This window comes from Aptenodytes patagonicus, chromosome 13 (assembly GCF_965638725.1).
Source record: "Aptenodytes patagonicus chromosome 13, bAptPat1.pri.cur, whole genome shotgun sequence".
In the NCBI taxonomy this organism is placed as follows: domain Eukaryota; kingdom Metazoa; phylum Chordata; class Aves; order Sphenisciformes; family Spheniscidae; genus Aptenodytes; species Aptenodytes patagonicus.
In genome coordinates, this window is record NC_134961.1 from 13,127,373 (window position 1) to 13,155,140 (window position 27,768).

Below are 27,768 nucleotides of genomic sequence, written 5' to 3' on the forward strand. Positions count from 1 at the left end.
TTTTTTCTTCCCATTCTCTCCCCCATCCCACTGCGGCGGGGGAGGGGAGTGAGCAAACGGCTGGGTGGTGTTCAGCTGCCTGCCGGGTTAAACCACACCACCTCACTTACTGTTTTGTCTGCAGCTCTGCGCTGGGTAATGGTGACAAGAGGAGGTTGTGTAGTTAGAGAAGCGCACTATGAATCAACTGGTGTTTCTGCAGGCAAGTGTTTTCCTCCTGTGCTTTCTCACCCTCTCCCCAGGGTTCTGATTATTTACAGAAACAGTAAATTCACCTTCCCACAGATACTTTTTTTCTAAATGCTGCTAAAGATGAGGAAGTAATTAACTATGTTAATCTTCCTGTGGAAAGATGCAGTTGGCTCCACTGGTGGTAGACTCCATTATCAACCTTATCAGCCTCTTAAGTTTGGCTGCTACAACAGCAGCCATTTAGGCAGCAAACCCTACTGCTTAGTGCTCCTTTGCTTCTTTCTTTCTCAGTAACTGGATAAAGGCAGGGCAAGATGAAGACACATCAGTTTTTCTCTCTGCCATTATCGTTTCTCACAGGCTTCCCGGCAGCAGACAGCATAAGCCCAAATGAAACAAAGCCAAAGAAAGCCAAACTCCCCAAAATAAAAAAGGAGAACAACGTACTCCTGCTGAAAAAGAGCAACTTTGACAGAGCATTGAAGGAAACTAAGTACCTGCTGGTGGAGTTCTGTATCAATTTCCGCTGTCTCTTACCCTGATGGCTCTGCAGAGCATGACTGATGCTGGGGCACTCAGGTATGCCTGTTTTACTGTTGCTTTGTCCTCCAGTAGTCCTTGTTTGTTTTGTTTTTCTCCATGTATCTATTTCTGACCATGACTACAGTAATTTATTCCTTTTTGGTGTGGTTAAATACCAGTCTGCTACATAAGACGGATACTGACAGTCAGATGGGTCCTCGCATGCACAGTGCTGAGTTGGCGTCCTCTGCTTCCGCTGCCTGATTTTGCAAATACGTGTTTCACAGCAGCGATGAGTGAAACTCTAGGAATTAAAAAAAGAATCAGAGAGGGCTTTTCTTTATCTTACTCTATCTTTCTCTATTTTCATCAGCGCTTTGTATGAGGTTTTTGCCGGATGGCATGTCTTCTCTGTGAGCATTTGGGCTTCAGGGAATGGCTTTTTACAACATTTTGGTGTCTGTAATTGCATTATATAGGACTGCAAGACTCTCTCCCTGAAATTAGCACTTTGTTAGGTGGAGGCTGGCTTGTGGTTTTTCATTAGGTCCATGTTCATTCCTCATGGGGAGGAAACTAGTGGGACCTTTTGAGTAACTAACTTTGTTAGAAGGACTGGCCATCTAAGCCTTACAGAAAGTAAATCACAAAAGCAAAAGCCAAACAGTATATTCTTGTGATGTTACCCATCTAAAAGTTCAGACGCTGCGTAACTTCCCACTCCACAAACATGGAGCTGTATTTCCTAGCAGCTTGCTGGTAGCAGAAACTCTTCAATCTGCATAAGACAGCAAAAGCTTTGTCTCTGTTGCTTGGGCTTGACCTTGCTTCATTGTGCCATACTCACTGACCTCAGTGCACGCATCCATTTAGCCTTAAATTATACAAACACTTTGCAAGCTAGCCCTCCTTTGGAGGCAGGCATTAGAGACAGGCACAAGCTGAAAACCCCAACCTGTTCCATATTTGGAAGGGATATTTGAAATTAAGGCAATATCCTAACTTTGCAGAAGTGCGTGTTATTTGTTCTTTTGCCTCACTACCAAACCTGGATGATGATGATATAATAATAATAAGCAGTGGTAGTGTAGGTCAATCTGAAATGAAAACACTTGTATTTTTCCAACAACAAAAACTACAATACACTAACAGATTAATGAAACTAAAAATATGTTTGGATCATACCAAAGATTTCATTAATCCTGAAACAATGTTATGAAACTTTAAATATTTTTAAAACTTTCAGAACAATCCTGTTAGAAATTTCTTTAAAACGTAATGCTTAAGACTTTTAAACACTTTTGAAAGTGTTGAAATTTGGCAAGATAGAGTGTCTAAAGCTATTTGCCAAATTCAGTCTACGGTTGTGAACTGTTTTAATCTCTCTGAAGATGCATTATTTTGGTGAAAAAATAATTTATCAGAAAAACCTTAGTCAAGCTCTATTCTCAGCTTTGTAAGAGCTGATTCAAAGCACAGATACATTATCTGGAAATCACTGGCCTCAATCTCGACAGCTCCCTTTGGAGACATGCCACCAAGCAGCCTCTGGGGCACTGACAAACCACCCTGCAGCAAGGCACTGCCCCGGGATGTAGGAAACCTGAGTCCACAGTGCTGAACCAGCTGGTTCATTTGCCGTAACCATTTGCATTGCCACAGCACAAAGAGGCTAAAGATGGGACATGCACATGCACCTGCACAGAGAGGCCATAAAGCCCTAATATTTTATGTCCTACTCCTTAAAACAGGCTATCGAAATAAACAATCTATGTGAACATGGAACTATTAAGGGAACTTGTATAATGAGAGACAAAGCAATATTCCCCAGATCACACAGGAAACCTGTGGGGCTGCCAGGAATTAGCTTCAGAAATCCAAAACAAATGCAAGACCTGAGACCTTTCTCTTCTTGACCCACTCTCAACCATGGAGACAGTCAGAGAATGGGGAGGAATCCCATGCTCCCCAGAAAGTAGGATTTGTTCTGTTGCTGTACCAACATGGGAAAAAGGCTGAGCTCCAAACTTTGATTCAACACTCTAGGATCTGCCTTTGGCTTATCTATTATGAGAAAACCCCAACGCTTTCCCTGTTCCATACCATTATCTACTTACCAGTCCCACAACATTTATCAGGAGAGGCCTGCTTTGATGTCTTCTGCCCAGTGACTCCCAAGTCCTCCTAATGCCCTTCAGTTCCACTCTCACCGTGTCCCAGGTCTGCCTTCTTTCAGGCAAGGCTTACAATAAAAACATACGCTGACTTTCTGCCAAGCAGTATCAGGCTACCCTTGCGAGCTGAGCAAAGTACACAGGGCAAGTACCCAGCATGGAAACAAAGTAATGACCCAGAAATCCGGCACTCTTCTGCCCTCATTCCAACTGCGTTGTGCAACAAGAAAGTAACTGAAGGGGCAGCACAACCAGGGTGAGGAAGGACGCAGGAACAGAGGTTCCCGCCTCTCTCTGGTTTTTGGGGAAGGCACTGAGAACAGTGTCTGAAAACATCGTTGAGCAGCACGCAGCAATGCGCCTACTCTCCCGTGGATGCAAGCCCTGCTGCCTGCCCAGCTGAATTACGTGCTCTGTACGCGCTGGGAGCACCTGATCTCAAAGCTCATGTGAAAGGGCTCTTCTGGTGCAGTCCGTGGCATTTCCCCATCCACGTTAAACTGATCTAAATATCACTCAAATGCCTACGAGCACAGGGTATATAAAGCACTTTCCACCAGCAGAAGGTACATCTTACACTAGTGTGGCCTATGTGGAAGAGTTTTACTGTTTACACTGTATGTCAGCTGAATATAAGTCCCTGTGTTAACTTTCATTGCAGAATATTGTTGCTTTAGGGAAAAAAAAAAAATCCCAAGCACTCTGACAAAAATCCTCACCACGGGGAGGATAAACTTTGTACACTTATAAGCACAAACACTATAAGCACAAACACTACAAGCACTGCTGCATACCACTGCAGACTGGAACCAGCTGAAGTCATATATTAGCTTACTCTAGTTTTCCCAAGGACGGCAACTGTCTCAACACAGTAAACTGCCTGAACACAGTAAAATGCATCTCCTACTTAATTTCTCTTCAAAAGCCTTTCATAAACCTTTCCAACTTTCTGTCGCCAGAATGGTTTTCACAGGACTTTGCAACTGTCCCATATTTCCCCATGCAAGAATAGCCCTCAGATCCCCCAAATGGTACAGTGAAGACCATTCATGTTTGAGGCTTTCCCAGGCCAGAGAGGCAGAAACAGCCCACAACATGCTCCAGCCCAGGGGTAAAATATAGTGCATCAGCCCACACCAGCAACTCACCATCTTGCGACTGAGACATGTTAAATGTACCCAAGTACACTGCTTCTGCAAAGAAGCAGGTATTAAACTGTTCTTTATTTTCACTGGCAATATAATGGGTTTAAACACAGCAGACACATTACAGTTAGGGATAATGTCCACCATTTAGTTGGAAGGCTAATGATGCACTGGATGAACATGCCTAAGGTAGCTCTAGTATCTCCATTCACGGCAATATTTAAAGCCAGATTAGTCAAATAGCTGTCAGGATTGGTTCAGACATGGTTTAACTTGCCTTAGGCCAGACCAATGACCTCTCCAAGTCCCTTGCGGCTCTAGTTCTGTAATCCTTTAACTTGGCTAGTGGCATATTTTGGGAAACACAAAATGGGTGCAGAGCACATGCTAACACCACTTTCTCACACCTATCAGAAGAATCCAGGAAAAGGCCCAGACCCTAATGAATCCCCAGATCTCTGAGAATGCTTGCTCCTGTCCTTTCCAGTGAAAAGTTTTCAGTTCCTAGATAAACATTGGGATAAAAGGACAAGCACATAAGCAGTTGTGCTGGTTTTGGCTGTGATAGAGTTAATTTTCTTCAGAGTAGCTAGTATGGGGCTATGTTTTGGATTTGTGCTAGAAACAGTGTTGATAACACAGGGATGTTTTAGTTGTTGCTGAGCAGTGCTGACACTGAGTCAAGGCCTTTTCTGCCTCTCACCCCACCCCACCAGCGAGTGCTGGGGGTGCACAAGAAGTTGGGAGGGGACACAGCCAGGACAGCTGACCCCAACTGACCACAGGGATATCCCACACCATATGGTGTCATGCTCAGCATATAAAGCTGGGGGAAGAAGAAGGAAGGGAGGACTTTTGGAGTGCTGGCATTTGTCTCTCCAAGTCACTGTTACGCGTGATGGAGCCCTGCTTTCCTGGAGACGGCTGAACACCTGCCTGCCCATGGGAAGGAGTGAATGAATGCCTTGGTTTTGCTTTGCTTGTGTGTGTGGCTTTTGCTTTACCTAGTAAACTGTCTTTATCTCAATCCAAAAAGTGAGTTTTCTCACTTTTACCCTTCCGATTCTCTCCCCCATCCCACCTGGAGGGAATAAGCAAGTGGCTGTGTGGTGCTTAGTTGCCGGCTGGGGTTAAGCCATGACAGCAGTGCAGACTTTGTGCTGCCGCTTTGTGTGCCAAGTGCACTCTCATTTATGAAAAAGTGATGTTTACCTTTTCTAGCAGAACATTTGTATATCCAGTGAGGCACTGGGTCAGCCATAGGATTCCTGCAGCCTGTGAATGACAATATATGCTGAGATAATGGCATTTAATAGGCAAGATGGGGATTACTTTTAAAGACAAACATCTCCTTTTTAAGGCACAAAAGCTGAAGGTGATGTTATTGAAAAAAAACCAAGAAATTGCTGCCTATGTATACATATAGTTCATAAAAAGGGGGATTTCTAAGAAGCAGGGGAGGCATGACTGATTTAAAATCGATTATATAGATCAAATGGTCAGCTCACTCATAAAGCGAACGTCCAAAGCATACTCACTCCTGTGCTAAGAACTGATTTCAGCATACAGCAGTCTCCTCACCACAGGAGGTGAATGCAAACAGTTCAAAACCACCCAGAACAGGTATTTCTTACAACTAAGCTTCCTATAGGAACCTAGAGCACGGTGAAAGATAGTGGAATGTGGGTGCCTCATTGCTGTAGGCTTCATCAGAAATCTGTGTCTGTCTTTTAGGAATAAATCTTCTGAAGAGAGTCACTTAAACTGTTTGCAAAATATGCGTATAAAAATGAGCAGGACAGTGGAAACACATGTCCAGACAGGTACAGGAGTCGCTAGATGATGTTCTAGTTGCCTGCTGCAGAGACTTACTGATTAGCATGGGTCCCTTGTGTAGGCGTCTCTTACACATGCTTATTTTATTGAATGCTTTGAATAAGGATCCAAACTGTAGAATAATCCTCAAGGATCCAAACTGTAGAATAATCCTCAATGTTTGCATAGCAGAAGATCTCAAGTGAACTGCAAACATTAGATTAGCTCAGTTTAAAAGTACAGAGGTCAGCACAGGAGATTATGGGCTGTATCTCACTGTAGAAGAGAATGGGAGAATTCAAGGTCACACAACAAAGTTTGCAACTGCAGCAAGATTAACATCCTTCCACTCTGATATGTTAAACGTGAATCCATCCTTCATCTCAAGAGTCTTCTACAGAGAAAATTATGTATCTGTAGTGAAACTGTAAAAGCAGCCTACGCAGAAGATGAAAAGTGGGACTGCTAAAATGACTTTGACCATGCCAGAAACTAACAGCAAGGAAATCGGTATTTAGCATGACAACAGGCACATTCACAATGACTTCAGCAATCACTAGACCATCAATATAGACTGCAGAATGAAACTGGAGGCCACCAGCAATTAGCTAAAGAAGGAGGAACTCATCATGGTTTCATATATACTCACTTCAAGAATGCTTTAGGGTCATTAAATACATTATCTATTAGCCAAAATTTTCTCTGTCCACATTTCAATACATTTTAGTTCAGTAAGCTGCACTATGAAAAAAAAGTAGCAGCTTACTCAGATTATTGATGTGCTCAAGAGAAAGAGTCTCTCAAAGTACGAGAATTCTGGTTCTCCTCCCACTTTTGCCATATCCATTTGGTGTGCCTTTGGGCAAAATATACTCTGACTCTCTAAGACAGAGATGATGACATGTGATGATACCCACCTTGTTCTTGATCCTTACGCAGTCACACTGTAAGTTCTTCAGAGAGGCAGGACTGGTTTCTCACAAAATGTTTTACGTTGCCTAGAACAAGACTGCTAGTGGCTTGAGCTGTAAAAATCAGCATTTTTGACAGTCTGATTAAAAAATCTTTATTCCCTTTCAGTTTGTCAGGCTTTGCTTTCAATGTACACACGATTTCGCATTAACCTAGTTCGCTGGTTGTCCATGGAAAACAAAACTGACAAAATTTGAGTTGCTGACATGAGAGACAGGTAAAATACAAAAATGCATTTAAATCCTCAAATACATAAACTTTATTATAGCTCATGAAATGGAAAATGTGGCAATCCTCCCACAGCCAACACCCTTCCTTTGGGAAATGAGGGTGTGTATAAGATTTGCTCTACATGACCTTTGGAGGGAGGCATTCTTACAGACATTCTTTTTCATCAGGGAAGGTGCCAATAAATGCAGTGCTGTTCTTCAGTGTGGGGCCCTCTCCTCACAAAGACAACATGCCAATACTGTCTGAGAGAAGTGGCTGCAGAAATGATGCTAGAGTCTGCCACCTGCAAGTGATTTAAAAACGTGACTGGTTGCAGCTCAATTGTTACCAAAAAGAAAAGAAAGAGTAGAAATTCAAGAGGATACCACACAGGTGCTTTTAACTCTCATAGTTCTGTGGCCCTTTTAATTCTTCCCATATCTGAGCCAAAGAGCTTGAGTTGTTCTCAGATTCTGGATAATTTATTTTCAGGATCTTCTGTACCCATGATCAAATGGTGGCAGTCTGTTAAGATGCTCCTTTGGAGGTTCACATCATTTGAAAAGGACGCTTCACAAAACAGCAAAGACACAGGGTGGGAGGGAATTCAGTGATACTTCCAAAAGACAGGTCAAAAACACTATCTAGGAAAAAAACCATAAAAATCTCAAACCCTTAAATTATCTTTCTTTTTATTTACAACACACTAAACCTACTGATAATGAAGACATTCTCCCATTGTTAATACAATGCTGTTCCTGAGCTGACAGCCTCTGAAGGGTCTCTTGCTTCTGGCAGCTGTGGCACAGCACACTGGTTTACAAGGGCGTCCCATCACCCACGCATGTCTTCCCTGGTGACCTTGCCACCAACTCTGTTACCTCTCATCTGTGTCTGCCCTCGTACTCCACTGGCGCTCAGCTCTCCTCAAGTCTGGAGCCTGTGATGCTGTGTTAGCCTCAGCAGCTGCTTCCTCACCCCAATGCCTGAAGCAATCGGTGTCAATAAAAATCTAAAACAGAGGAAGCGAAACAAAACTCAAGAAAAGGCTCCAAATAAAAGTAGTGATGATTTCCTGCAACACTCAAGTGACTTGAAAAAATAAAGCACCTGGGAGGCAAACAGAGAATGAGCGGAATGAAAAGGAATTGATGGAAAGCTGAAGAGGAGTCTAATCACTCAGGAAACCAGGGGAAAGGTGCATGATGGATGTTTCCACATACTTTCTTGGTAGTCAAGGAAACAGTTTTTATCTGTCTGATGACTAAGGCTGTTCACTCACTGAACTTCTGTCTCGCAGTTATCAGGTTAACGGTACTCGGATTTCTCCTGGTCTCCGAGTGCAGTGATTACTTTTTGCAGGATGGAGTCTTGCACTTTTCCCAGCTCCAGCCAGGAGCTAACAACTCTACCAACTCTCATTATCTAAGCATGCTAGTTACATTACTAATTACCTGCAAGTCTGCTTATTCAGGTCATTCAGTGATAAGAGATCATTCTTAAAGTATCTGTTTGGAATTGAAATATTTCAGAGAAAAATGGATCCTAACCCCCACCCCCCGACAATCTACATACATGTCTAATGTCCATAAAGCTTATTATTCCCTGTATATTCGGGAAGCCTCTAAGTGGCTTCAGCTTCTGTGTCTGGACTTCAACAATTTCTTCTGCCCTTTCCCGAGAGAGTCCCTTTTCACTGTGCAATAAGCATTTGATCTTCCAAATTCCCAGTTATGGTAAAAAAAAAGCTATGCAACCTTAGGTTATTAGGCAAAAGTCATTATGCTGAAATTGCCTCTGGTGTAAAACATTGCCTTGGAATTAGCTAGAAGGTGCTGGATCCCTAATTACTTTGTGGCTTCCTGCTCCTTATTCCAACAGCACTCTGTCCAGAGCAATACAGCCTTCCTCTTGGAAAGCCCTATAACTCGGTCTAACTGTTCTGGGCTAACCCTGCCACATGCAGTCATTGTGTATCAGCACTCTTAAATTGCATAGCAGGTACCCCATGTTTTATTTAAAAGTCCACATATCTTTGCAATCATTTTAAGCAAGGATGTTCACAAAGGCTCAAGACACACTGTCCCTAGAAGCAGCAGTATTTTCATAGGGTAGACATGCTATTTCTTATGTTGGCAGGTCAGAACTTCTAATAGATACCGTGGTTTTCTGCAGTTATGTCTAGAGCATATCGAGATACAATTGGAGATACTACTCTGATTTTTCTTGTGCTGGGAGATAACACATCACAAATTTGTTGGGGAAAAGGTTCGTAAGACTATTTTTTAATTAGGAAAAAGGAAATTGAAGTTAGGATCAAATCTCTGTAAAATCAAAATAAATTTATTTGATGAAACAGTAATTTTATAGGCAATTAGAACACAATTTGCTTTGGACTGATGCTGTAAGACTCATTTACTTTATTTAGAGAAGTACCTTCTATTCATCACCATTGTATCTGAGGGCCCCCTGAACAGACACTAAGTTTTGTTCTACTAACAAGAACCCGCTTTGGCATGTTAGCAGCTGGAGCAGCTGTTCCAGTGACGGGATTTCTGTAAGCCTAAGCCAAGATGGGTTTATATGTGGAAGAATTTGGAAGGCCTATCAGGCTAATATTTTGAGAAAATAACACTATTTAATGCTACCCTTCACACCACTCGCTGTAGCAGTTAGGTGGAAGAAAATGATTGATGGCTGGGATTCAGAGCAAGGATAATGATGAATAATGCAAGAAATGTAACTGAGCACTGAGTTAGATTAGTGGTTTTATCTTTCATTTATTACAACTCATACAGAAATGTTCATTCACTTTTTGGTTGTAATTATGTTGGGCAACGTCTTCACCAGGTAGGCTGCAGAGAAGTACATTTGTAATTTTGTGAAAGAAAAAAAGACAGTTACTTTGTTAGATTTGTGCTTTGGCGCATATGTGTGTGTGCTTGTGTAAGTATAGATCTGAATGTATGTATACACACACATATATACACACACATGAACACACATAAATGTGTGAAACCAAGGTTAACATGTAAAGAAAGGATGTACCGATCTATTATGCTGCTGAGAAGAAAAATGTAGATGCTCAGATAAAGAATATGCAAGGTAGCAAACTGGTTTTGCCATGGTTTTAAACATACAATTACCTCTGTGCCAATACAAGAACCTGGATTTGAATTCATCTTCCAAGTGTATAACTGAACTGCATGTTTAGTTCACGCAGCCGAATTCATTGCTGGTGTAATTCCACCGAGTACAGAGAATCACCCCAACAAGACAACTTACTCCCATTTACTAAAATAAACATAAATAAATGAGTTACGCCAGACAAGAATTTGGTCCCAAACCTGCGCCATTTGCACTTCTAGTTCACTGCAATTCCCGCGGGTAGCATGCCCACAGAAGTAGGCCGGAGCAATACTCTGTGCATCTAACAATGAATTGTGAATTCACTAAGTTCACACTAAGTATACGGTATACTTCCTAAACCAAGGAAAAGAATTTTGCAATTTAGCCATCAGAGGGAGTTCCTATGTGGCTCACAAAAAACATGGAATAATTTGAAATCTTTGATGGAAAGTCATTAAGCAAAGACAACAATATTGGAACAGGACTGACTTGAGCAATCATGAGAAATCCAGGCCTTATTAGAGTTTTTCCTTCACTGAATGTATGTACAAGAAAGATATTTAAATATTTTTTTGCCTAAAATGATGAACTATTACAGAGTTAACAAAAATTGCATGACTTGGCAAAGCATCTGTTAGTGTACTCTAAGCAGATACAGTGGAGTCACAAGTTTAATACAACCAACAAAAAAGGGAACCTAAAGTTTGCCTCCTGAGTCTGTACACAAGCGAGTGCTCTGACTTCTTTAACTGCTGAGCCCCCTGTGGCTGCTGCTGCTGAAAGCTGATCTTCAGTATTTTTAGTAACTTGCTCTTCCTTGCTATTGAATTTCTTAACAAGTTCCTGTCATCTAGACTTGTGCAAACAGCAGCTTCTGCACAAATGCCACTGAAAGCGTGATTTGCCATACCGAACTTTTATTAGAGGTGCTCATACATGAGTGAAAGCACCTACCTTCAGTCTCTGATTAAATCTATAGCATTGACAAGAAAACCTATTTTAAACTGGTAAACCGATTTGACAGGTATGCTTGTGAGAACCGGTGAATAGAGTCTCATAACACAACACGCACAGTCACCCTTCAGCAGAGAGCTGCTATTTGACACACTTATTAGCAAGATGCAAGAAGTTCGGAAACTGGCTTCTGCTCCTCTGTGATTTGTACAAGAGAGCACCAACTGTTCAGAGCACATATACCACCGATAGTGACTTAAATTACATTTTGTTGACTGGTAAATGCTTATGTACAACAACTAGTAAAATCTCACCTATCGCATATGACTTTTAAACCATTGAGAATTGGCAACTGAAAATGTGCAGCGACCACCCAATGACTTCTCATACAGAACTTGGCATACTTCATACCACAAAAGAAACTGCAGACCTCGCTTAAATCAAGAAATTAACTCAAATATTTTATGGAAGAGGGAAGTTTTGAATGGTTGTCCTGGCAATGGACATAGCATGAAAGCCAAATCCTAGGCTTTGTAAAATCATCATTTACAACTCCAAGGCCAGAATTTGGCCAGTAGAAACAAGCTACACAGGCTGTTTAAAGCAACCCAATAGAGAGAATTAACCACATGAAAAATATGCTGAGGGGTTATATTGCTGATATAAGCTGCAAGAGCTCAATTCTTAATTTAGACAGCAGAAGTCAAGCACTATGTGGCCACTAGATACTGCTCTGTGCTTTGCTCTGCAGCCTATACACTCCAGAGCAGATGCCTGCTTGCTTGACCTTAAAAAAAAAAATAGTATTTTAAACTAGTTGCAGTGCAGGCTGCTGCAAAATGACTTGATGGCAGTAAAATGGTGTGACTCAATTTTGATCTTGTCATATTGCTAAAATGCACAGTACCAGGACTTGCATCTTTGGTAATCCACTTGTACTGTACATCTTGACTCTAACACTTCACAACATACAGATTTTTCTTTTTCATATAAAATTTTCATTAACCCTTTGCTGGACTCTTGCTCTGGTCCAACAAGGATGTCATACTCGGAGATGAAAGGCCTACTTTACAGCTTGAGATTTTCATCTCCTGAGCCTCAATTTGTGGCTCCAATTCCTCTGAAAACATGATAGCTAGAAAATGTATTTTTTAAAGAGACTCAAGATTCCTAAAACTCCTGAAAGCTTGAAAAGAATTTACCAAATAAACAGACTGACTGTAATCTCAGTAAAACTGATAGCAGTAGCTTGGAACTCAAAAGATGGAACAATCCAGAATTAAAGGACAACTTTGACACTTCAGCTTTGTTTCTCATGTCTAAACTAAAAAGCAAAGCTGCAGCACCACACAGGAATTTTAACTTGTCTCTGTGCCTATCAGATCCCTTCTGCAGCACCAAAGGAACAATTTTGACACCTAATTTAATTGAACAGACAGTTCAATAAAATCTGCAATTGGTTTGAAGTCATTTTGGATTAAACGTCAGGTCGATACCTCTTTATAGCTTACCATAGTTTTGGGACACATGAAATCTCGCAGAACAGGTTTTCTACTTGTCTGAATTTCCTCATCTCTATTCTCCACCTGTGATTAAGCAGTTAATTGGACACACAGCTATTTGCAGAGGTCTCAGAAAATACAGTACCGATCCATCGTTGATCTTCTAGAGTCAGCAACAGTTTAAATGGTGACTAGAACCTGAGGTTGAATTTGGATGCCCCAAGCCCACTTTGAATCAGCTTTGACCTCAGTCCTAAGGAGCCCAAGTCCATTTGTATTCAGCATCCTTCTGCACCTCCACTGCCTCTATCTTGATTGCACACAAGTTTCTGTCATTCATTTTGATGCTCATTTTAACTCTCTTTTCCTTCCACAGGAGTCAGACAGGCCTCAGCCTTTATTACATGGGTGAAAAGAAGAACAGGACCTAGCACTGTTTTAATCAACTCTACTGATCAGGCTGAAGCCATCATACGTGCTGACAATTTGGCAGTGATTGGCTTTTTTTAAGGTAATTCACTGGAAAACTCAAAAGGCTGGTTTCTGTTCCGACTTTGGGATATACCACTTGCCATCGCCACCAAATCCCACACATCCAAAAGACCTAGAACTCGCCTGAAAAACCCAGGCCCTCAGTTTTCTCTGCTTTTTTTTTTTTTATTTAATTGTTTCTATCTACGTTTTCATACTTCTAGATAAGCAGCCCAGGCAGAGATAAGAACATTTCACACCATAGCACCTTTCCTGAATAGGTACCCAGGCACAGAGACCTACCACTCCGAGAGCAGCTTCTGAGAGCATGATGCTACAAGCTTGTTTGCACAGCCCTGGGCACAGCAGACTTTCCTGTATCCTCAGAGAAAAGGCTTCTGCCAAACCATCCCAAATTTGGTGGCTGGTGGGAAGAGGGCAGAACTATTGACCTACCTATCCTCACTTAAGTCCATCCTTTTCTTTGGAGAGACTTAACCCATTGCTGGTGTGGGTTATACTGCTACTGGAGTCTCCAAATACAAAAAGTTGTAATCCCTGCCCAGAGTTGTAACTGATCTAAAAATCTAGGGTTACCTGATCACTGCATTTCCATTCAAACATGGTGTAAAATCATAGACATGAATAGTTGCAGGCTGTTCTGGTGAAGGAATGTTCCCTTCCTGCTTAAGTCCATAAAAAAAAGCAGTAAATATTGTCTAATATACTGGAGTGCCTTTTCTTCATCTTTCCATCTGATGATTTAAACATCTTCAGTGAAACTTAGGGGGGAAGAGCACAGCTCCATGAATATCATGCTAACTGTGTTTTTTAGCTCCTGCCAGCTAAGAAATCTGCATGGATAAGAATTCATAAAATATTACACTGTATATGATTCAACTCATGTAGTCTTTTCTCAAGCAAATTCCTACTAGTTTCCCGAGCTGAATGAGGTTCTTAGGATTTGGGGCTGAATGATACAGAACAATAGTCAAGTAAATATAAATAGTCAAATAAATAGTGCAAAATAAATTTCAGCTGTCAAGGCATGCAGAAGTCAGTAAACTAGGAATAGTTTTTTCCTGCTTTTTCAATGTGTCCTTGAAATCTTTAATATCTGAAACATTCAATCAAGGATTTCTTTCTAAATAAAGAGACTTTTATTCTGGTATCTCTCTGCTCAGTTAAAAGCACAGTGTCTGGACTCATACGTGAACTGATAAGGTCCCAAATGTGCTGGCTACAGCAGATAGTCCAAGTTTTATGGATGTGGAAAACAGGATTCATTACCAAAATGCCCCATAGTAACAGAGCTGGTGAACACCTACAGCGTAATAGGACAAACTGTGAAAATGCTCAGAGCACCCAGAATTTTGCTTTGCAGCAATCTGCTTGCAGCCATTTATGAAGGAAGGCAGTTTTCCAGTGCTGGGCCAGATTGAGAAGCCCTTGCTATCGCAGTGATGCTGGAGAGTCCCCTGAACCATGCTGATAGCAGATATTGCCTGCAGAAGTGTTTGACTGGACTCTGTGACTTCACTCGGGGGCTGAAATGACAATAGATGAGCATGAGCTAGGGCATGTCAGAAATTTAATGGGTGGAAGCCAACAAAATAGTGTCCAAGTAAATCAAGAGCTGTATTTGGCCTTCTATTAGTCACAGATTGCTCACAAATGTGAGTGCCAGGATGTGTTGGGAGGTCTCAACATATAAATTACTATTCATCTAGCATGAAATACTTGTCTGATTAAATCACATCTAGAAGCGCTGTTGCCTTTCATCACGCTTATTTACTATTAATTTGAGGGTGGACAGCACAGTGACTATTTGACAGATGTAGGAGTCAAGGTCCCTGCCTTGAAGAGCACTCAGTCAAAGCACCAAACACAGCAGTCAGGTCCTCTTTCAAGCGGAGAGCCCTCCTCTCTAATCCATCACATCCTGCTGGCTCTGCAGACGAGCTGCGGCAGGGGAGCAGCTGTTGGCATGATCCTTCCCCATCTGCAGAAGTCTTTGCAGAGTGTGGAAATGCCAGGGGAGCGCAGGGCAGATGACATTAGCGCAGGAAAGACACAGGGGACCATACACCATCCATATTGACCCAGCCCAGCCAACACTAGCTGGAAAAGCGAACACACTAGTGGTGTCACAGCACTCCTAGGATCTCCCCTATTGTGAAGATCTCCCCTTGGAGGTAATCATGGCAAGCTATACCCACTTTACAATTACACTCTCTTCTCCACCTCACAAGCCTTTAGGGGCCTGTCTCACCTGTAGCTCTCACTCCTACACATCCTAGCAGGATACAGGACACAGTCTTAAATACTCTTTCTGGGACTAGGAACTTCACAATGACAGTGTGGAACTCTTCTGTGAGATGGCAAGAGAAGTGCCAGAGATGCCTTTCGAGATGACAGCCAGCGAGGACATCTGCGCTAACTACGGCATCCAAAAGAACACTCTTGTGTTTAAGAAGGTAGGAATGCAAGTCTAGCAGGCAAGGTGCAGTGAGCTGCCGTGGCAGCTTTGGGCTACGGAAAGGCAGTTTGGGAATTTTTCAGGTTGAATAATTTCCTAGCTGAAATTCAAACAGCTTAACACAAAAAATATTGCATTTACAGACAAGAGAGACAAGCAGGAGGCAAACAGTAACCTTTGGACAACTGATATTTTCAATCTGGCTGCCTACATTCAGGTTCCTAATTTATAGTTAAGTATCTGGATAAAATGGTTTTAGTTTCCAACCCACCATTCTAATCAACATGTGCTGCCAGGTTCAGTGAGTTTTGCAGACGTTCAGTTCTTTTCCTTTGTGTTGCTTTTGGCCAGGAATCTTCTTTTCTTCCAATCCACAACAGAAGAAGTGGCCAACAACAAGAACAAAACTACACAGAAGTAGCACCAACATTTAGGCTATGAAGTAGTCAGACCAAGGATGTCCTGAGTGAGAGTATGTCACAGACAGCGTGTATATAGAAAAGATCTTTCAGTATGTTAAGATTACTGAGCAAATTAAAACTGTCAGCTCTACCTTGAATTTTAGCTATAATCTTGTTCTGTAATCTAGCTGTGACATTCATTTTACAAGTTATGTAATTTCAGTTACTGAGGATCATAAAATAGCAAAACTGAGAACAACATTTTAGAGTAAAGACAGTCTCTTTGCTCCTATAGTTGATAAGGCCAACAACCTCATAAAGTTCACTATTTGTCCAAGGGATAATAATGAAGTGCTTGAAGATGGCAGACAGAACAAACTGGATCTAACGAGGCTAATCAAAACCTTTACCTTGGATTTGGTCACTGAGTATGATCTTGAGGTACGTGTATTTCACTGTATTAACAAAAGTCACAGGAGAAAGACAGAAAAGACAGGAATCCATGCAGAAAGAGACCTAGGGAGCTATTCTGCTCCTTAGCGTTTGACTAGGCCAACCCTAAACACATCTAGAAACACCAGCAGAACCCAACAGGCAGCTCTTGGTCTAATCCAGGCCAAAGGATGCTTCCCTCTGGCAAGATGCTGTTTCTTAGAGGAGACGGGGAATGGCTGGCCAAACAGTGAACTTGCCTGAACTTGCAAACACCTCCCTCCTGTGGAGCCAACACAAAGGCCTGGGCTGCTTCTGCAGCAAACTAGATAGGGTGGGAGGTTGGAAGGTCAGTCCCTATCCTGGCTCCAACCCTTCCACTCCCATGCAGCAACCAGGTCCTCTGGGCCAAGACAAGGAAGAAAGAAACCAGCAATAACTGTTGGTAGTGCAGGTAGGAAGGGAAAGACATGGAAATACCTGCTTGCCTGGGGGACAGCCCATTGCCTTCAATCATGGGGTGACATGAGAAAAAGGGCAGCTTTGTGCAAGGAAGGAGACGTAAGCTGCTGATGCCACCCAGAAATGAAGGAAGTACCCCAACCAGGTCTAGCTCCTACAGCTGCTGCAGTTGGGCCTCCTTGGGTAACGCTGCCTTTTGCTTTCAGCACATCTTTAGCATTAATTCTTCAGTGTGTGTTATCCAGGAGGTCAGACTAGAAGATCATAACAGTCCCTTCTGACTGTAAAAATCTATGAATAACAATGAGGTTTTTCCTGGAACAGAGAAAACACTCAGCAGCTGCTGATTCTTCTCACTATCTTCTTTAAAACAATGAAAAAAAGCCAATGGTTATGGAAATGATTGGGAACTCAGTCTTAAAAGTAAAATTTGCAATAGCAGAACTGAATGATACTGATACTCTGAGCCTCTGATTCACTGTTCTGCTTACAAAGAGTGGAACAGATGTCGAGTCTTTTGTTTCCCAGACATCTGTGAAGATTTTTGATGTCCCTGTTGAAAATCACATCCTGCTGTTCACCCCAAAAAACTCGGAGACATTCAGTGCAATTTATGAAAACTACAAGTCTGCTGCTGCGGAATTTAGAGGAAAGGTTTGTAGTGCTGAATCCTGCTTTGCAAATATGAATGCCAAAAGATCAATGGAAAAACACGCACCAATGTTACTGGTAAAAGTACACTGCTGTCAGTCCATCTTTAAGTCTACCAAACCATTTAAAAACAGTTTCAGTAACTATTCTTTGAATTTGTTAAGGACACAAACTGAAAAATAAACTTCACTTGAAAATGATTCTTTAAAATGCAAAGATCACACAAACCAACATTAATTCCACCTGCTCCAAATAAACTTGTTTCTGATTTCACAAATAGACTTTCTAGGAGCAACTTCCAACCAAAGATAGTTTTAGCAAGGTTCTGGCAATTTCTGCCGCCACCAGGAAATGCCATGAGGATCACAGGATATTGCCTGAACCAAGAGCTGGAACCAGCTACAAAACCTGAGAAATATTGCAAGGCATCTGCATAGCCTTGCTTGCAGCACAAGTGTTTGCATGTGTATAAACAGGTATAGGCAGCCTTACACAGAATTATTTCAGTTTTCCATTGTCAATCACTGTGGTGCTACTCCTGCTCCAAGTATGTGAGACACTGAGGAATGGCAAGTCATTTTGTAGTAAAATATCACACGTTAGTATTGGTAAAGACATACGGATTACAGGTGTTTCAGCTCTTTTGTACTGTTAAGATTTATTAGGAAGAGCAACAAAAGCTTTGAGGGGTAATTTAGAAGTGTTACTAAAACAGGTGATAGCAAACTATTGTGAAAGGACAGAGGGAAAAGCTCCATTCCTTTTAGCTGCTTTAGCATTTGTTATTAACTAGGATCGAGGTATAATAAAGTCCACTGCTGGTTGTTGGACTGAGACCAAAAAATGGTTCCACGCAATTTCTTGCATTTAAGGTTAGATCCTAACCCACTGCCAAACTCCATGGTCCGTTTCTCTAAAATCACTAAACCAAAGCTGGAAGACTCAACCAGACGCATGACTCTCTCTTTATTATCAGATGTTTATCTTGGTGGATACTAATGAAACAAGGAATGGACGAGTTTGAGTATTTTCTCATGAGGGAGGCTGACGTTCCCGCCGTGAGAATCGTAAATCTGACAAACCATGCAAAGTACAAAATGCCTGCAGACGAGGTGACTGTGGAGAACCTAAAAGAATTTTGCCAGAGCTACCCTAAATGGAAAAAACAAAAGGTATGTCCATTACTAATGAGACGCCCCTCTACTACACCAGCTAAACCTAACAAATTTGCAAAACATCCCTTTTTTTATTAGAACAGTGTGCTGTTCCGATCACCCGTTTACTAATTTACTCTCACTCTGATGCATTCATCTACAGTTGTTGACAGAGCATTCCTCTGTATTTAACAACTGAGGTAGACTGTTACAAAGTTCTCCAGTCATCCTATGTAGAAACTGGGTAAATCATTTATGGCCCAATATTTTAGTTGATTTCAGCTGATGTATTTTAGTGGTTTAAAAACTCCTTAAGTCTCAATCTTTCCAATACTATAATGGAGATATTTCACTCCCTTAGTTGGAAGAGATGCAAACAACGATTGCAACAGATTTTGAGGTTACAGAGAAGTCTAGTAAATAGAAAATCAACAGTTTCAGAGTGGAGTAAGATTTCATATTTGTTGTAAGAGAGTTTAGCAGAGTGACTTTTCACAGGGGGGATCATTCCCAGTGGTAAATACAGTATTGTCATAATGAGGCATCATCCTCCACACTCACATGAAAAATACTTTAAAATGTTTTGCTTATTCTGTGCTCTGCAGGGTGATTTTTTTTTGTTTCCATCACGAGGAGAAAAGATGAAGTAGTCAGTCTAACAGCATGCAGAATTTAAGAGATTTGAGTAGTAGATCTTGATTTCAATCAACATTGGAGGGGGGGGCAGAAGGACAGAAGAGGTGGGGATGTCTCCTTTTCTCCACTAATATCTGCTTGAGTGGCACACTCCCACCAGCGAAGAGCTTCCATGGGGAATGTGTGCCTCTCTACTACTGCACTGTGGTGTAAAAGAAAAGAAATTGCCCGCTAATACTGTAAATTGTAGAAGTCATGTGGGGACTGTGATCGGTGGTGAAGGCAGAGATTTAAGCAGCAATGCACACTTACTTGTGTGTTTTATATCACTGTTGAGAGCCCACAACAGGCAAGCTTTTCAGTAGTCTAGCTTCTGAACATTGGGCAACAAGAATTCAGGACAATGAATGCAAATGTGTTCCAAAGGGTCATTTTCAGACAATCTACTATGGAGTCTGTGTTGAAGAGAGGGACAAGTAATTCCAACTACCAACTATGCAGGGGTGCGAGAGCCCAGCTCCCTGCTGAAGGGAGAGAAGGTGGTAGCACGTGAAGGCTGGCTAGGATGTAGAGATATAAAAAATAACATACAGTAACAGTGCACATTGGCTAGAGAAACATCCCATCGGTCTGACACTAACTTGAGCTGGAGTACAGTTTCTCAATGCTCCCTGCACTTTCACAGCAGTGTTTCTGTTTCTGCCTAGCTATATCTATCTAGTGAAGAAATTCCAGAGGACAGGAACAAGATGCCTGTCAACGTGCTTGTTGGGAAGAATTTCAACAGGTTTGTCTTCAATAAGACCATGACTGTGTTTGTCATGTTTTGTAAGTGTTATTGTTGTATTCAGATTTTAAGTTGCTTTAACATGATCAATTGGAAGTGAAAAACAAAAGCTTATGCTTACATACCAAACTGGTCTTTGCACTTTACAGAAGCTGAGCTTAATGAATTTTTGTTGTCCGATGAAAGCATTGAAGAAAAATTTGTGTCATATCTATGGAAACACTGTGATACCTTTGCTGACTTAGAGTCGCACTGAGTAACACTGGATCCCTTAAGTTAATATTTGTAAAGGCCGTATCAAATCTGTGTTGAAAGACAAAATGACACTAGAACATCATGTTGTACAATGGAACATTACAGCGTGCTGTACAGTATGAGTCAGGCTGTCTTCCAAGGACAGAGGGAGAGTTAAGTGAGGTTGTCTGGTTATAATGCTCCAGGATTAAATCCCAGAGAGGAGTTGTGGTTAGCAAATCGTAACTCCTTTTATCCTCCTCTGTCTGCAAGGGAAGTGGCTTTCCTGCTTGACTCTTCCCAGCAAGAAACCACTGCCCTATCCCTGCACCAGCCAGCAGGGATTAGTTTGTGCCTTAGTTACATCAGTAGAGCAAACATGCAGCATTAACTGCATTAATTTCTGCATTCCAGAAATTCTTAAAGGTACATTCCTGCAATCCTCCTTGTTGGCTGCAGCCATTTCATTCACGCAAGTCATTTTTACATTTCAGTATCATGAACAAACTGATCTAAGCAGGAATTGAACCAAGTCCTTTAGAAATGAAAGGATAGTAAATGGGATATAGCGTATTCAGGAAAGTGCCCTAGAAATTTCAATTCCATCTAAACTGAGTATGAGCATTTTTCTCATGACTGAAGGATTGCAACCGTATTGTATACTCTTTAAGAGGATACTGGGTTCTCAGCAGTTTGCCTTTTTGTTAACCTGCATGAGTGCAGTGCTCAGAGTCAAAACACCACCATACCTCAAACTCCTCCTTTTAGTGTAAGCATAGCATAGTTTATGAACACAGTTAATTTTAGTATGCAGAAAGCATTTTGTGCTTCTGGCAAGTATTTCACCATGGGAATGATGCAAGACTTACTTGGGTTGCATTGGTTATCTGGCACGCCTCTCCAGCAAAGTCACATGAGAAGTGGTGTGTGTTTGTTATAGTCGTAAAAGGCTAAACAGAGCTAAAGCAGCACTGCTATCAGAAATGCATTAGTGAGTAGCTAGTTATCACTACATGAAAACTCATGAAATTCATGAAGGATGAATGGTTTCAAGTAGAGACTGACCACAACTGAAACCCTATTAACTTTAAGGGCTAAATGGGTCCCAGTGATTGCACCAGCACATGCTCTTCTGCCAGACTGTATCCTTCTACTTTTATTTTTAAATTTGCAGATGCCCCTTGGTCCTATGACTGCAGAAAACTCCTGCCAATCTGGGATAAGCTAGGAGAGCAATACGAAGGTTGCAAAGACATAATCATTGCGAAGACAGATGTCACAGCAAACGACATCCTGTCCGTTGGATTAGATTGCTATCCGTTCTTCACACTCTTTCCTGCTGGACCAGATTACCAGGTGAGAAACTGTCGGGGAAGAATGTGGAGACACAGCTGCACACCAAGCAGGGATGTGTGTGTGTGTTTGCACACATGCATGTGTCACGGTGAGAAGGAGCCCTTTAAGCAAGAAAGCTTTGGTCCTTATCTACTCAACATTGCATTCATTGCTGTCAAGAACCTGAATTAGAAGACGATAGAAGGGTTTCTCCTCTCCGATGTGTGAGGCTGTGGCAAGAGCGCATTTACTGTCTTGGACCTACAAGTCATTACAGCCTTACATTCTGCTGTTTAACAACCTCCAATCTGCCTGTTGGGTTCTAGCAACAGTCTCAACTCAGAGTGAACTTACAGATACCTCCACATCATTGCAGTGCCTCTTTACTTCAAACCATGACAAGAGATGTACTGTCACAGAACTACCCTGTGCTAGTTGTTTCTGGAGCAGGTATGACCACAGCCTCTAAAATGCTGGTACTACTTGTGTTATATCCTCTACATTTTCACAAAACCCAAATTCCAGAACTTTCTTCTATATACTTATGCCAGTAATTTTACCTCATTCCAGTATCACAGCCTCAATTGGGAATAAATATTTGTTGTCAAAACCAATGATCTTTACAATATGCTCCCTAATGCTTCAGCTATGTTACACAATAATCAGAAAATGCTGCTGAAAGAGGAGGCAAAGAAAAATATTAAATAGTTACATTCCTCCATCTACATAGATAATCTAATTAAAAAAAAAAAATCTCTGAAGCAAAAAAAAATTAAATTCTAAGATACTGTTATAATTAAGACATTACTAAGCTTTTCATTTTTCTTCTTAGTCCTAAACTTAAATTAAGTTCTAAGGCATTTGCCCATGTCCTCATTTAATCTTTGAGGGAGAGATTTTCCTCTTGGATGTGCATGCACAGCTTCTAATGAATTGAACTGCAGTCCTGCACACTCACACCGTGTTTAGTCTTTATGCAGGAAAGCAGAAACCCATTAAATGCTCATAACAAATGTCAGTTTGTCAAAAAATATCAGTAACAACTTTCATTAACTATTAAGGGATTGTTTCATACTTACAAATACCCTGAAATTAAAGAGTATTTGAAATCTCAAGTTCTTCCTTGTGCACCATGGTTTTATATTAGTTCCCTCAACTTCAGAGATTTTAACTTGTACTTGACTACAGTGCAGGTGTCCTGTAGACATCTGCAGTCTTGCAGACCCAAGTGTTCTGGCTTTCTTTCTTATAGCACTATACGAACAGCTGGCCACAGACATCTTTACTCACTACAGACAATCATAAATGATCCGAGAGACACTCAAGCCATTAACAGCAACAGCTCTCAGTCATTTCCTACCCAACCAGCAGTTATACCAGGAATTCTCCCATGTATATTTGTCCTTTTCTAGAAGTTAACCAAAGTCAGAGCACAGGATACAAATGTAATAACACAACGTGCCAAGGCTCAGAGTATCTGCTGTGTTTTTCACTGTACAGGCATTGCCCCAAAATTATGATCCCTACTACCTTATTCTGGCCATGAAAAGAGCGATAGAAGGGGCTTGGAGCCAAAGAGAAACTGGTATGTTCAGAATGAAGAAAAAGAGGAACAGGAAATACATACAGTCCAACAACACCTGATGCAACCTTGATTTCACACAGACATCTTTTCTAGCCTTCAGTATTTTGCCAGTGTTAGAAACAAACACATGAGCTTTCCAATTACCTCTACCGATCCTTCGCATTGTTTAAGGACTAAGGGTGAATTGAACACTAGTGCAGAAGCAGAAGGAACTCTAAAGATGAAATAACTATCATAAGACTCTAGAAAGCACATCAAAATGCACGTAAAGGAGACTCTAGAAAGTCTCGAATGCATATAAATGCATATATATGCATATATATGCATCGAAATGCATATAAAGAAGTCTGAACCTGCTCCTGATAAACCAAGGGAAATGTGGCTAACATAACACGACCCAAAGCTGTTTTCTAGAACTGGGTTATGTTCTCTGGCCATCACAGACACTCTTACAGCTCCTTAAAGGCAAAGCCATGGGCAGAACACATTACTATGCAGTCCCTTCCAAGCACTTTCACCTGATGAGATCATATTAGATACTACCCGCCTCTGAAAAGAAGTACCTGCTAGGTCTCAAGGCTATGAACTGCCTTCTTTACAGTGGACTGTCACTCTTTAGCCTGTTTAAGAACAGGTTCAGCTTTTCCTGAAGTTAACGACAAGTCACCCTCTTACTTTCATTGGATGCAAAACTAGATGCATGACAACATTTTTAAATCAGGAGCCACTTCAGGTTAACTGGAGTTAAGCGGAGTTGGATAAGCTAAGAGACCTAGATCTATAGGTGGGTGTTTAAGCATGTGCCCAGTTTTCCAAAGCACCGAGTGTTTCTATGCTGGGGAACAGTCAGAGCCAGAGCTGAAGGAACAAGAGAGTGAATCTGATGAATTACATGGAGGACGGAGTGACCAGGCATCATCTGAGCTCCATCTGTGAAGCTGATGAACAACTCATCCGCTGCGTCATCCACTCCAAATTTAAAAGCAAAACATGCAGTCTTTCAGGTGGACTTAAGATGATTCTATTTGTTTCTATGGATTATGTGAGAAAAATAACATTTACATACTCTTACACCCTGATTACTCTAATGAGAAGTGTTGAAACATATCCTCAGTAACCAGTTCAGGGATCAGCTGCTTCTCTGGCTTTATAGGTCTTCAGGCTCTGAGAAATTGCTGTTCCAGCCATCATCAGAGTCAATAAAAATCAAGACTCATCTGAGAATATTAGTTACCTCTGGAGGAATCAAATAATCTTTCTCAAGAAACTTAAGCTTGCAAACATAAAAAAATAACTTCAAGGCTGAAGTCTCATTTTTTATTACATGAGAATACCTTACTGAACGGAAATATCAAACCTGTGTATACTTTTAGTGAACTCACCAGAGAATGGAGGTGTTCTGTTTACAGTCCTTTGAACTCAAATCAGGCATAAGAGTAACTAGTAACACAGCATTATTGGTCTCAGTGGGAGTAAGTGAGCTTAACCCAAGTGAGAATAGGCATCTGCCTATTTCTAAATACATTCAGGTAACAGCAGACAACTCCCAATGTCATGCAAACGAGCTTCTACAACTTTTTGTTAAGACTTGTGCAAGATCCTTTTATACTTCCAGAGAGCAAAGGTATCGGGGGGAGGATCTTTAATATACAGTATGGTGCCTAGACCTACTCAGAATTTAAAGCTCTAAACTGAAAATGCTTCTTCCATTAAACTTCCTCAGAAGAAAATCCTCAGTAAACCCCAGCTTAAGGTGAAGTATAAGAAAATTAATGACACTGCTCATCTTCCTCATGTTCTTTCAAGCTGTGCAACAGCTGGTACTTCTGGACTGTGTATTTCAAAACTTTTTCAGAATTTGAATTTCCATCAAAATCTTTAGACAGCTTTGAATATCATGGCTGGACACTTCAAAGACTCTGCTCTTCGAAGTATCTTGCAAGTGTTTATTGTTAAACACAGAAAAGACACTGATGTCACTAGTTGGCAGGATCCCAGACTGGTATTATACAATAATGGTTATGGGTTTTTTTTGTTTTGTTTTGTTTTGTGTGTATGGTTTCGTTTTTGTTTTTTTTTTTTTTTTTAAACACAAATCCTTTTCTTCTTAGGGATATACATCCGTTTCTGTATTACACTTGAGTTTCAGGTGACATTAGAACCTGCTGTGCCTCTGCCCTCACTTTCTAAACTGCACACAAAAGACTAGAGTTTGGTCAGTGTAAAGAACTGAAATCCTCCAGCTGATTATGCTGTTTTTTCCAGCATTTTGTGTACAGAATTAAATACTTAACCGTAAACTCTTTTCAGGAGGTGGCCTATGCCAGGGAGCATACCTTGGAGGCATTCTCTGAATTCTTAGAAGAACAAAGCAAGACAAAAGCAGAACCAGGAGAGAAGGTAGACATTTGATCCAGACACTGACTGATCTGCTGTGTAATCATCCAAGGCATGTTCACAGCTTGTATAGCATACCTGAACTGGTTATAGCATAGCCACACGCATGGGCTTCAGCCACTGCTCCTGTCAATACTTGGGTGGTTCTTATCAGCTCTTAGCTCGTTTCAAGCTGACAAGGCTTGGCATGACCACGCTAGCTGCAGTCATATACCACTGCCTGGCAGGCACATGCCCACTCGCATCCTTGTTTTCATCACACAAAAAACTCTTCTCCTACTGCTCACGTTATCACCAAGTCACTACATTAACACTCTGGTAGTGAGTACCGCATGGCAGAAAGGAACCTGCACCTTGACAGGCGTAAGCAAAACTTTGTCAGGATTTTAGCTGGAAAAAAGAAGCCCCAGCTAAGTTAGTTTCAGCTATAGCTGGAGTGGTTCAAATATCCATTGCCCACCTCATCCCTGCCACATTCAGTGTGGCTTCTCTTCTTCATAAAGCAAGAGCACAACTGAGATCAGACATTGTCCCCTCTCTTGGCCACCTGGTCTGATTATTGTCTGATTCCTCAACCCTTTTTCCTCCACTGTAAATCAGACCAGATAAGCACTAGCTGTCCCAGATTAGCCTGTTACTTAATCCCAGACACTTCACTGCAAAAAGACATACTGTAAGTGAACAATGTGATCAAGCTCCACGCAGACAGCTCTAAGCAAAAGAAAAAAAATGAGAGAGATGGAGACACTGTCCACCCAGTATAAGAATCATAGGCCCATTCTACCTGGAAGTGAAGTAGATCCACAGGGTAGCAAGAGTTGTCATTAATGCTCTTTTCAACTAGTAGGGAAACTGTTTTCAGACTTACTTCCACCAGAGGTTTTGATTTGCTCCTGAATTCACTCACTGCTCAAATAGGTGGTTACAGGTGGAGAGAGATGACTGAACTAATATTGGGACACAGAAGTCTGCAATGAAGGATCAGACACCCAGCTCTGCCCAGGCATTGTACAATTCTGTTTTCCAATACCAAAGCCTACGTTTGGTGTATGCCTCTGTCGCATGTTCTTTAGTGATGTGTTTGAAGCAGATCTGTTGAGTCCTACACGCAGTCTTTTACATACAATGATAGAGCTGTGTGTATTCTGTCATCTCTTCTTCATGCTTTATTTCACATTAAAGAACAAGTAAAAAAGCCAGTTTAGGAAACACACCATTCAAAAAACATGCTCTGTGTAGCAAAAGGGGTAAGTAATTGGCATTTGCTCATCTGTTCACATTCTCCATCCTTACCTGACACCCACCAAATTTTCCCAGAAGACTGTAGTATTAGACCATTTGCAGTACAGTGCTTGATGTGAAGTCCCCTGTTGGAGTAACTCTTCATCCTCACCTCAGGGCATTCACAAACACACAAACAAGATAAATAAGAAGATAGTTTCTTTTCAGATTGCCTAGGAAAGACTGTCTTCTGTCATCTTACCAAACGCAGTTTTGGTAAGATGACAGTTCTTGTTAAACCAAGTTCTTGTTAAACCTTCACACAAAGCCTCATCTAAGCTTTGCCATAAACCAGTGTAAAGGTTTGAAAACAAAACACATTTTAGCAACAGCTGCACTACTTCTGACCTCATTAACAAGCCCTCAAGTTCCTTGGTTGAAAAGACGAAAATCTGCATTTCATATAATCTTAAAAAAAATGTTTGAAGTAAAGAATTACTAGAGCAATTCTCTTTGTGAACATCAGTAATAATCAGCTTTGCTCTTGCATTTCCTTTTTTAAAAAGGATCCTTCAGGAGGAATCAAGGAGGATCTCAGCCAAAAAGAGACTGTAATAACAGAGAAAGAAGAACTGTAATAGTACAGAGAAAGAGCAAAATTCTGAGGATTGTGGGGAATCCTTCCTGGAAGGAACTCACTGGAAGAATGAATCATCTCAAGTGAACACAGAGCTGGATGAAAAAATAAAAGTAAAGAATTCGGCATCCACAGCTCATTATGTGTGACACCTCTTCTGAATCCAATTTAACTCCTAGTTTTACTGGGATCAGTTGTCATGGGTTCTTAAAATATTGTCAATTTTGCTTAAATAATGCCTTTATTATCAGTAAAACTGCTCTCATTTAGA

At 41.2% G+C, this 27,768-nt stretch overlaps 1 protein-coding gene across 1 annotated transcript; it reads left to right on the forward strand.

Moving 5' to 3' along the window:
• The first annotated feature begins 138 nt into the window (after positions 1-138).
• On the forward strand, positions 139-27,590 carry PDILT (protein disulfide isomerase like, testis expressed). The gene is given in 15 exon segments (XM_076351286.1): positions 139-265; positions 353-407; positions 497-700; positions 5,768-5,856; positions 12,992-13,121; positions 15,425-15,589; positions 16,305-16,407; positions 17,389-17,514; positions 17,820-17,822; positions 18,488-18,528; positions 18,530-18,683; positions 20,009-20,129; positions 21,497-21,678; positions 25,553-25,642; positions 27,427-27,590. Coding segments are annotated over 15 exon segments (1,662 nt in total). The 3' UTR covers positions 27,499-27,590.
• Positions 27,591-27,768: the final 178 nt, after the last annotated feature.